The sequence below is a fragment of the Gouania willdenowi genome, chromosome 4 (genome assembly GCF_900634775.1).
Source record: "Gouania willdenowi chromosome 4, fGouWil2.1, whole genome shotgun sequence".
Taxonomy (NCBI): Eukaryota; Metazoa; Chordata; class Actinopteri; order Blenniiformes; family Gobiesocidae; genus Gouania; species Gouania willdenowi.
The window spans coordinates 20,142,391-20,154,413 of record NC_041047.1 but is presented as its reverse complement, the minus strand read 5'-3'; the positions used below and the strand labels follow the sequence as shown (position 1 = coordinate 20,154,413).

Sequence of the window (12,023 nt, the reverse complement as noted above, 5' to 3'; positions counted from 1 at the left end):
TGTATTATGCTCTGATTAGCGGTTCCTTATGGACAAGGCTGGTTTGGTAAAGGATTGCCTGGTAAGGGTTAGTTTTTCAGTTCTCACAAATTGCAGTATTTCATCCCTTTGAATAAGAAAATCATCAAAGGACATTTGATAAAACTTAACCTAATATGTAAAGATTTCGGGCAATGGCTTTTGCACTAAATATACTATAATATAATAGTGCTTAATCACTAACCGTAAAGACGAAGAAGAAGGTATCCCACATTGCTTTGATGTAGGGCTACATCAAAGTAATCATCTCTGAGAAAGACTGGCAGTTGACTCTCAAAACATGTCAGGACATCAAATTTCCTGGAAAAAAAGTTGTCTGAATAAATGAAACCTTAACATATAAGAAGAAGAAGGTATCCCACATTGCTTTGATGTAGGGATACATCAAAGCAATCACCTCTGAGGAAGACTGGCAGTTGACTGTCAAAACATGTCAGTTGTCTGAATAAATGAAACCTTAAAATATGAGAGTAGTCAACACAGTAGCTTCTGTTCTTTATGTAATCTCTGTTTAACTGTCTGAGTACATTTCTTCATGCTTGGATCAACACGACAATCCAAGCTATTAACTGAACAAACAAGCCAGCAGTTGTTTGTAATTGCATCTGGCTGTGAAGAAGCAGCCTTCAGCTCTGGATGGATGACAAGTACTTGCAGCTTATCATAACATGGTGAAGGTGATTGTGAAATAAGGATTTGAATGCACTTATATAGACAAGTAACAGGGAGGAACTTGAAGGTGAAAAGTGCAATCCTGCATGATAGGATCACTGAACCTCCTCCGTGTGGGTGCTTGTGGTAAGGTCATGGTTTATCTGTCACCGAGGGGAAATTAAAGGTGTGTATAGTCATATACAAGCAGGAACCTAATCACATACAGGGATAGGCTACTTTAATGTTAATAATGCTAACTACTTTTTTTTCTTTGTTTCTTTTTTTCAGCACAAAAACATTCCACATCTTGAACTAAGATCAGATTCATCCCCGAGGACAAGAAAACATGAGACATAGTCCACAAACTGGGAGGTAAACACTGGCCGGACATTTCTCTACACACACACAATCAGGGTTTAACAGCCCTTCGCACTCTAATATTGTCCGTCTGCATTTTTCTTTGTGTGATGTAAAAATCTTCAACTCAGTGAGTGACAAATCAGAATGAATTCCCAATAACCTTAACCACTCATTCCTTCCCTTTGTTCACTGTCTATACTGAACTGATTACACAACCCAACAAGCACAATATGCACAACTATAATCATATCTCATTCTCACTATAAAGCAGTTAACTCTTCCCCACCCTTTCAATTTCCTACCCTGACTCCCTCTTCCCTGTTCCCTTCCCCCTCACCGAGGTGTAACACTGCCCTCTCTTTTTATATCCTCCATATAATAAAGTGTTTCTTACCCTTACTTAGGGAGGGCTGGTGATGGTCACAATAATGCAATAAAATAAATTCATCTATCTATAAAGCAAATAATGTCTGTGTGTCGTGTGTGCGTGCGTGGAGCAAATATCTCCCCGACGTGGTGCCTGTTCGACCTGAAACTTTGTCAACGACTTCCATGTTCATCTGTTATATTGATCGACGTGTGTCTGTTACACACGCACACACGTCGATCAGGTGCGCTTCACTATCAATCACCGTCTACGTGACATGCGTGTGAGTGTTGAGCATTTAGTCCGGTTACAGTCTGTGTCATGACATCTGTTCATAGGGTGGTAGTGACTGTAGTGTTACGCTCTGAGTCAGATCTAAGTGTTTACATGTTACGTAGACGGTGCGACATAGTGAAGGTCCACTGATTACTGCAGCTTCACTCACGACACACCTGCCACTACACCTAACTACTGAAAATAGATCAGTTTAGTGAAAGTTAGGCAGGCAGGTACACGTGGATGTACAAAAAAAATATGAAATTTACTCAAAATACACAAAACTAAATATTTATACAAAAATACACAAAAGACAACAGAAATGCAAAAAAACTACACTAAAAAAAGATACAAAATGACTCCAGAATCACACTACTTAAGGCAACAAAAAACAATAATTATATAAAAAAAATGCACGAAATGACGTAAAACAAAAAATTAACAATATTTATATACAGAGTACACCAAACGACAACAAAAATGACTCAAAATGCACTAAACTAAATATTTATACAAAAAATACACGAAACTAAATATTTATACAAAAAATACACTATAATGACAACAGAAATGCACAAAACTACACCAAAAAAAATAAAAAAATAAAATACACAAAATGACTCCAGAATCACACTACAATGGCAACAAAAAACTATTATACAAAAAATGCACAAAAAGACAACAGAAAGATACAAAAATACACATAATGACTCCAAAAAAACATACATTACAGAAAAATACACCAAACAAAAAAAACCAACACATTCATCATGTGCATGTCTCATAGAATTAAACCAGGGAAATCGCACATGCTATTTTACTTTGCACCTGCAAATTTACCCCTTTATAACTACAGAGTATGTTGTTGTTATTATGCCCATAACTGGCAACTCCACATAAGCGCCCACTATATGAATACATACTTCCGACTGTACTAGTTTATTTAATTGCAATACCAAAACATGCATTGTTGTCTTTAAAATATTGCACTTCTTGTAGTGAAGAATTAATTTGTGCAAACCCCCAACATATCAAAATCATGACCTAATGAATTCATATGTTTTTTTAGAGTCCTTTTTAACTTTAATGAACACAAACTGCTGCTGTTATCAAAAATGAAATATAACAAAAAAGAAAACGGCAAATATTGTAGAGGTTGGATAACTGCCAGCATGTATCCAAAGAAGAATTGTAAATTCTATGAAGATATACTCGCTCAACAAGTGCGACATTAGATACATTTGCCGTTATGTGGACTTCACCTGTCATTTTTTCAGTGTATTTCACAACAAACCACAAAGTGCACCTGTTTTAAGGCTTCCAAGTTGGACTATGAAGTCTATGTGGATCTGTTAAGTCCGCTGGGTCCATTAACTCTTTACCCACTCGAGGAAAAGGCATTTTCTTTTGTTACTTCAGAGTGAAAAAGCCTCTGTGTAAGTAGTGCTGTCATCAACATAACTACATAAAGCTTAAAACTGAAAGCCATCATTTGAGGTTCATGTTTAAAAATGTTGAGCAATTACGATGTCGCAGCTGTCGAGAGAGAAAGCAAGTTGCAACATATCTTTATGTGATTATTTTCTCACACCAAATGAGCCTCAGATTTTACGCAAGAGTGATATGATTTCGTAACAGTCCCCTCACCTGCAGGATTTCATTCAGCTCCTGCATCTTAATGTGTCTGTGAGGGTTCTCAGTTATCCTGGTCATTTTACAGACAGGGTTACATTGGAAAGGGCCAAAACCATAGGCAGAGTTTGAGATTCTTGCCAGTGGGAGCAGCAATAAAAATATATATATATATATATATATATATATATATAGAGAGAGAGAGAGAGAGAGAGAGAGAGAGAGAGAAAGAGAGAGATTGTCTCGAGTTTCGCATCACAAATAAGGAATGAAAACAAATTTACCAATCTTACTGTTTTTATTATTGTCATTTCTGTAACATAACTGTATTATGGACCTGCCGAAATAAATCCAAAATGCAGTTTGAAATGTTCAGCCCCCACTGTAACTTACAGAAGGAGAGAGTAAAGTTGCTCAAATTAAGCAATGTTATTATTTATTATGTTCTACATGATATGTCATACAACACTGGATACATGTGCTTTAATATTGGAGATACACTTTAACATGAATTGAGAGACTTGCTGGCAGTTGTAAATCACTAAGTGAAACAACAGGTAGGAGAGAATAAAAGGATCTACATGGATTAAAAGCATTTAAAAGTCCGACAACATAGGTTATGGCATTCAAAGTCTCTAACAATCAGTCTACATTCGCTGATTGTCTATGTGCTTCCGCGGCCGGTCGATGCCGATTTTGTCGAGGGGAGGCGGGCGAGTAGATTATCACAATAACCGCTCAATCTACCGCTCTATATCTATTTTTTTTTTTACCGCTCTATATCTAGACACTGAGCGCAGGGTTTGCTTGTTCTCTGTTCCAGCCAGCTTGTTTTCTCAGTGCATCACTACAAACGACAGACGAGTGAGTCTATGGAGCACTCGTGGTATCTCCCATGTTGTAAACAAAGCTCTGAGCTGCTACGGGAAGCAGGAGGGTCAAATGTCATCAGCTGCTTTGAACTTTATATCGCTGTTTTTGTTATTTACTAGTCACTGTGTCTTTTGGCACTTATTAAATTTTTTGTATATTGTGTAAGTTATATTAAAAATTGGGAAAACTCAGCGTATGGCCAAAACATCTTCAAAGGAACCTGCAAGTGAGCTCAGCTGCCTTTTCTGAGTTTAGCAGATGTAGCTCATTGTGCGTCAGCCTCACTCCATTGACCTGAATCAAAAGAACAATTAACCATGCGTCCCTGGTAACAGCTCTGCCCTGTGATAAACAAGGACCCCTGTGGTGAGGAGTTTTTAACGATCTGTCTTATTGTTCTGGCTTGGATGAGGATTACTTAACCACTGAAGTATGTGACCACATCTGAACCCACTGATTCACAGCGGGACGATACCAACATCCTGGTTGTTAAACATTTGAAACCCTCACAACAGAAAAAATCATGAAGTGCAGGCTTTAACATGTCAGACATACAACAGTCATTTGCGGGCAGAGAATAATCTGTCAAATAGTGGTACATGAAGGACCTGCATAAACAAATACCCCAGATTGATTTTCACATAAATCACAATAGTAATCATAGTAGACATTGAATTTCTTCACGTTCAATGCCCAAATTTGTTTCATCAATGTTTAATAGTTGATTAAAAAGAAAACGTGTTCAATGAAAGAGCCAGGAAACCTTACATTTACCTGGTAAACAGTGTGTTCATCTGACTGTAGTAGTGTGTGATGTTGATGTGGCTTCAAACACACACAAAAAATAGATATTTTAATGCACTTTTGAAACTTTTTGAAAGTGTAAAGTGTGAGAGGGATAACAAAGGGCTCTTGTGCACACAGGTCAGGTATCTGCATTGCACTATTATTGTTTACATCTTTCCAATGACGTTCTAGAACATTACTGTAATGCATTAGTCTCTAACGACTTACATACTGTATTTCTACTTCAAACCAGTCTGTGGCGTTTGCTAACAATTCTTGAACTCCAAAGGTCCCTAAAGCCTGCACTCACCCAGTCCCTCATCAATAATCTGTCTGAAACCCATTTTCTTTTTTTTCTTCAAACAACCGATTGTGAGTGATGGATGATGATCACTGAGATTTGACAAAATAATTCAAACACAACTTTCTGAGGTAATGACCTTCTGCAATCATGATGTTTTCTGTTGTTTACAAGAGTATGATCTTCATCCAGGCTGCTTGTTCTGAAAGGATCGAAGTGGAAGGTTCTGTTTAGCAGAAGCTTTACTGTTTAATCTAATGGAGCCAGTTTCTTTGCTTCATTTCATTTATTTATTTATTTTTTTAATGCAGGATGTTGCGTTTGTAATAAGAATCAGGAGCTTATATTTAGTGGCAGTGAGGATACTGTGTAGCTTGAGTTGACAGGTTGAAAACTGCAGATGAAACACTTTAAAACTCACATTCCTCTGACAGTTATTCTGTAAACACAGATTAAACTGTTCAGAAACAATGCAGTAAGAGGTGGATTTCTTGTCAACGTGTTGGCTTCAGGGTGAACCTTTCTCCAAGAGCTCCACTAAACAAATATGTTGACCTCAACTGTTTAAGAGTCACAAATGAATCATGTCATAAATCAAAAACAAAGTTTGAGACGGCTGAGTTAATCTGCTTTCTTTCTTTGCTATCTGATATCAAACATGTGCTCTGCAGCTCATGCTTTAGTGACTTTAGACTCATATTTTGTAGCTGCTTAACATGATCAGATTCGCAGGATGCTGGAGCCAACCACCTCAATCAGTGTCAATGTAACAACTCCAATTTCAATTTGACCAAATATATCACATGTACGACTGGTCTGTGGGAGAAAAACCCTACACAGCTGAGGAGAACATGCACACTCCTCAGAGAGAATCAAGGCGAGTCAAACCCAAAATCTGTCTTCCTCGCAGCATCAATATCCTTTAATGTTTGTTGTAAATAACACAACTAAACACAGTTTATTTGCTTGTTTTTGGTTTATTTATTCTTATGGAGCAACAGTAATGACATTGGCAGCGCTGACACAAATATGACAAAATATATGTCATAGAAATGCCAAATCAGCTCTTGTATTACAGTTTCTGCATTTGTATATCAGACACACATACATATACATGCACATACACACACATGCACATTCACACACACGCACGCACGCACACACGCACACACGCACACACGCACACACGCACACACACACACACACACACACACACACACACACACACACCTTCATATTAAGAAGCTGCCAGAGAGTGGCTCATTGCTGACAGGGGCTGAACGCAGCAGATGAACAATTTGGCTCTTGCATATGAATAGTGCCAAACTGGCTTTAGTGGGAAGCTTGTGTCATAAAAAAAAACTGGCTACATGATCTACATTCTCTGTCAACAACAGGAAATACACTTCATGGAGGTTAGGGTGATAAATGTTGAAGTGAAGCTGCAGCTCTGCTCTTCGCCTGTATCTTTGTGTTTAGTGGCCTAGACAGATTCACAAAGACAAACATGCAGTGAGCTCATCAGACTTTCAATCGCTGACAGAGAATGTAATGTAAGAGTTTTACCTAACCCTGGTTCCTCCTGTCCACCCTCCTCATTGCCACCTGGACCCAAGGGTCATTTTCATTGGCGCAGACCGTCCTCTGTTTTTTCTGGAAGCGTCTCTTCTTCATGTAAAACCTTCACACATCAGATGTGATCAGTCAGTGTTACCAAAAGCCTTCCAGCCTGCAGCAGGAGCTCCAAACAACACGGGAGAACTGGAATGGCGCAAAGTGAGGGAAATGCACGATTGTTGTTACTCACACAACAGCTCTGATGTTGCAATCTCCATCTGCTTCCTGTATGGTGTAGTTCACAATGTTTCTCTTCGCCTGGATTGGGATGCTGACGACATGCGAGAGGCAACAGTTTCCGTACGAGCCTGAGAGACAAAGTGTTGGTGACACACTGACTTTCCTTTTCTACACAGTGACTTTGACAACATGGCGGCTAAAAATCATCATCTGGTTATCCATTACTACCTTGTGTGAACAACACTTTAATCAAAGAGAAGTAGTAAGATATTGTACTGATGATACTGACATCTGCAAGTCTGTTTCGTCAATTTTTGTGAAGGTTCATTAAAACCCATGAGATTTTAACCCTTAAATACAATCCCTAAAACCCTCTGAAATTCTGAATACACAGAAATACAATAATATTATATTGCCTTTGAATTTGACGTAACTGTTTTGATTTAATTAGTGCTTTCGCAACCCTGAAAAAATGAGCAAGCTGGTTGGAAATTGGCGTGATGGAAATTGATTTAGATGTTTTTTTAATAAGATTTTTTCAGATTTTTTTTTTACCTGATAGTTGCAAAAAAACACCTTCATCGTCATCATAATTTTTTGGACGAGGTGTTATTATTATTTTTATTATTGTGCACATTTGATGCATTAAATTCAATCATATTTCCACCCTCTATATCTTGCAGATTAACCTGTCCTGTAATTCAGTTTGATTTGTTCTAACAACGAGAACAATACAACAAGCAGCCATTAGTCTCTTTTGACTCTGTCAGTATATCATGACTCTTACTATTGTGAAATTACAAAATGAACTCATTGACTCTGACTCTTGCTGATGGAAAAACCCTAAAAATCCTTTAATAAAAACTTTCTTCAATGTTTTTTCAAAACACAAAAAAATGGCCAATAAATCCTGCCAAATAAAAAGTGCGTTAACTTAAGACAGATGTTTGAAACCTTAGTTTTGAAAGAGCAACTACCGCAGAAACCCTGATTTTTTGAAAGCATGAACACGTATTTTTTTCTTTGTAACATCAAAAAAGAAAAAGTTCAATTAAAAATCCTTTTTTTTTTTTTTTTCACCTCATTACCTTTAATGTAAAAATGCTAAAACATCAAGTGAAGACATCTCTGAATCTGTTTCCACTCACCTTGTGCGAGGCTCACATACATGCAGGTGAAGAACAAAATGAAGACAACAGCCTGAAACTTCATCTCTGCTACTTCTGTTCGCTGCAAACAAACCAACAGAGTAAATCAACCATAGAGAGTCACACGTCCCCATCACCCACATGCACCCTACTCTGCCCTGTGCATATTGGACAAAGAAGAAATGTAGTTCTGACAGAAATGACCATTTTTTTTTCTCCTCCTTCATTAAGTTTTCTGACTCCTCTGAAGACACTGACAAAATAAGAGACAAAAAAGGGGGAATTGTTAGAAACCTACCTGATCACATTCAGTATTTCACAAGCTGTCGTGGTGGAAAGTGGTTTGTCCTGTGCAGCTCGTGGTGGCTCCAAACTCTTATAGTACATGAAGCGCCCCCCCATCCCCCCACCCCCCCACCAACCCACAACACACACACACCTCCCACATTGGAGCAATTCCAGATTTATGAACCCTCAGTCAAAGTGAAACTTGATGACTGAATCCCACAGAGGCTGTTTTTGGGGGGGATTTAAGAAAAGTGGGGGAGGATTACAGATAAAGTACTGCAGACTTTGTATATTTATTTTACATTAATAATGTTGCACAACTATCAGATAATGGATGTGGACACATTGACTCAGGTTTGAAGCCTTCCTATAGATTTAGGAATTCAAGTGTCCTGTTTCTGGGGGGGGGGGGTTGGTCACGGTCATTTGATTTCCAGTAACATGCGGTTTGTGTTATTTGAGAGTTAATGTAAACCAGTGCACCTCCATGAAGGAAGACGATCACCGTTGAACTGGTTCTGGATCAGCTTCTCACACAGAGACTAATCCAATAAAAATGTAGTGAAGCCATCCAGATGTGTGTCATCCTTCCAAAGTCTATTTAATCAAAGTCTTGTATTGATCGCACTCATCACTCGTCCTTCCAGCTGCAGCCACTTACAAGACCGTCATCATCGTCAGGAAGGGCTTGAAACTTTAAACATGCGTCCTGTTTCTAATTTGGTTTGTGCCTCCTTCAGTTTACTTTTCTTAGCACACGCGTGAAATTTTATCACAAACTTGTCTCTGATGGGAAATGTGTTTACCAAACTGAGACTGTTTAGTTTGGCATGTCTCGACTGCTGTGGTGAGGTTTCTCGTCCAAAGAAATGTGCTGATAAACAAGCTTTAAAAGTAGAGGTCGTGCTCCCTTTGGCCCCTGAAGGGTTGACGAACTCTTCTTACCTTCTGCATAAACTATTTCACGCTGTTTCCAAGACTTCCTCTAAAGGGGGACGGATTTCTCAGACTGTAGTGATCAGTACTTCCACCACGCTTACTGATATTCATCTTGTTTATCCCTAATCTCTCGTGGCTAAATAACGAGTTGTGAAAACCAAAAACCAATACTTACTCAAAGTTGTATACATAAGGCTGTCATTACGCTGTCATTATCTGTCATTAGCATGAATAAGGTGTCATGAAGGCTGTCATTAAGTGTCGTTCGCTAAATTATGATGCCTTTGAAACTATGTTGGCATTTTTTTGGAGTTAGGTGGAGGAATCTATTGGGGTTAAGTAGAGTTAGGGCTAGGGGTTAGGGTTACGTGGGGTTAGGGTCATGAAAAAAACATAAAACAAACTCTACTCACTGACCTCACTTTGTGCATGAAAACATTCTCATTCTGAAACCAAAACGGACAAAAAAGCAGCCTTACACTCAGTTTAAAACTGTTGGTTAATCCAATTAACAACAGATAAATAAGCTATTTTGATATCAAGCTGTAAACAAGACATTAAAGAGATTTGTATATGTCCATAATCAGTGGGACGTGTGTCTCCCGCTAATACCTGATCACCTTAGAGTCAACAAGACAACTCAAACCTCCACCAAGAGCCAAATTACCTCTGACGGTCATCTAAGAACAAACCCAACATAACTCATAAATCACATTTCATTTAAATTTTTGTATAATTCTTTTGAAATGCAAAAAAATACCTAACTAGTCTTTTACCATGGTCTTCTGCCGGTGGTCATTCATATATCTTAATGTATATAAGTCCCGCCTTCGTCCTATAGACCCCTATACAAATGCAAGAAAGTACCGACTTCACCCAGCCAATAGGCTTCGACTTCCTGGAGCGGGCCACTGTCAATCAAAGTGAATGCACGTGCTCCGTCACAACAGCAAATAGGTATCACTGAGCAGCGGCGCGTCATAGAGGAGCGCTCAGAAACTCCAGTTACCCATTCCACGATTGCCAACGTATAAAGCTTCTACTCAAAAAGAAAAGTCAAGGTAAAAAGCTTGTGGATAAACGTCTTCGTGACCGCAACAGAATTTCTCTCAGAGCTGCTTTTCAAAGGTGGAGAGACTTTCTGCTTTTAAAAGGATTTTAAACGGACCAGGATTTGGAGACATTTTTCATCGACAGGTAATAAACATGTTTTAATCAAAAGTTATGGCACTCTGACAATAAATGTGTAGTTTTTGTAGTTATGTTATATTTTGCATTGTGCGTGCACAAACGTAGAGGCGTAGTTTCTGGTAGATTGGCAGAGGCAGGGGAGGAAGTAGAGCTGTTGAGGGCGGGACATCGAGACGTTCTCTCAGAAACTACAGATAACAGCTTTAAGATCAGTCATGACTAACTGATGTATGAATTTGTAAAATTGTGACAAAGACGAGAGACTGGGATTTTTTAAATCATGAAAACTGATCCAGAATCAGCATATTGTTCCGGATCCCCACCAAAGTGTAATGGAATCTTCCATGGTGTAAGGTCTGTCTTTGGTTAAAGTTTTGTCAAAACCTGTTCAGTACTTTTGACGTTATCGTGTAGAAAAACATACTAAACGTCTGTCACGGTATTATCGCCTTGATGGAGGTAATAAATTGAACCAAGTCTTGTGCATGTTGTAATTCCATAGGTTTTACATGCCTTGAGCCCTACCAGGCTTTCTGCAGAGCTGCATAACAACACCATCATCCGCATCAATCTACAGTAATTTGATTCAACTTTATTCAGGTGTGTTGGAACAAGAAGATGTTGAAATCCTGCAGGATCGTGGCCCTCCAGAACCAAGTTATTTGTAAAATAATCAGTAAACTAATTTCTGAATTCATATAGGTTGCAGTTTTTGTGGATTACATGTTCTTTTCTACAATGGAGAAGAGCTTGTCTCAAATTCTAGAGCAGGGGTCACCAACCTTTTTGAAACCAAGAGCTACTTCTTGGGTACTGATTAATGCGAAGGGCTACCAGTTTGATACACACTTAAATAATAATTAGGGAGATTTTCAAAAGAGCGGGGGGGGGAGTTGTTTGCTTTTTAAAGAGAAAATGAAATAATTCAATTTCACAGTGTTATTTTATTTGAAAAACACATATAAAGTAAAGAACAAATTCCACAATACCCGTGCAAATGGTAAATGGTGGTAGTAGTAGAATAAATAAAATAAATAACATAAAATTAAACAAAAAAGGCAGACATTGCATAAATTATCCATCAATCTATGCAATGTATGCTTGAAATAAAAATAATCAACAAAAGGAAAATTAAACATAGCCTATACAACAACGGCTATAACCATAACAGAAACACTTCCCTACACATGGTTGGATTTGATTTTCTCCCGCTTTCCTCACTGACATTGTCCGGGCGGACCATCCTTCACTGAGCGTCGTTTCCGGCCGGACAATAATAACGATTACACCTCTTCTTATGCGGTGTAATCGTTATTATTATTACAACAATATTATTATTACAATAATATAATTACACCGCATAAGAAGAGGA

The 12,023-nt window shown here is 38.3% G+C and overlaps 1 protein-coding gene across 1 annotated transcript; it reads right to left on the bottom strand.

The window, feature by feature from the left end:
• Positions 1–6,245: 6,245 nt before the first annotated feature.
• On the bottom strand, positions 6,246–8,605 carry ccl25b (chemokine (C-C motif) ligand 25b). The gene is made up of 5 exons (XM_028444731.1): positions 8,532–8,605; positions 8,234–8,315; positions 7,096–7,213; positions 6,860–6,969; positions 6,246–6,771 (listed from the first exon to the last, which is right to left on the bottom strand). The coding sequence occupies exons 2-5, from the start codon at positions 8,295–8,297 to the stop codon at positions 6,764–6,766; spliced, it is 300 nt and encodes a 99-aa protein (XP_028300532.1). The 5' UTR covers positions 8,298–8,315; positions 8,532–8,605; the 3' UTR covers positions 6,246–6,763.
• Between the last annotated feature and the right edge of the window lie 3,418 nt (positions 8,606–12,023).

Bases quoted from the DNA above. Each gene is read 5' to 3' on its own strand.
- ccl25b (XM_028444731.1), bottom strand. From the start codon at position 8,297: ATGAAGTTTCAGGCTGTTGTCTTCATTTTGTTCTTCACCTGCATGTAT. The intron at 7,214-8,233 runs GTGAGTGGAAAC...TTTGTCTCTCAG, and splicing joins GTATGTGAGCCTCGCACAAG to GCTCGTACGGAAACTGTTGC. The intron at 6,970-7,095 runs GTGAGTAACAAC...TGATGTGTGAAG, and splicing joins TGCAACATCAGAGCTGTTGT to GTTTTACATGAAGAAGAGAC.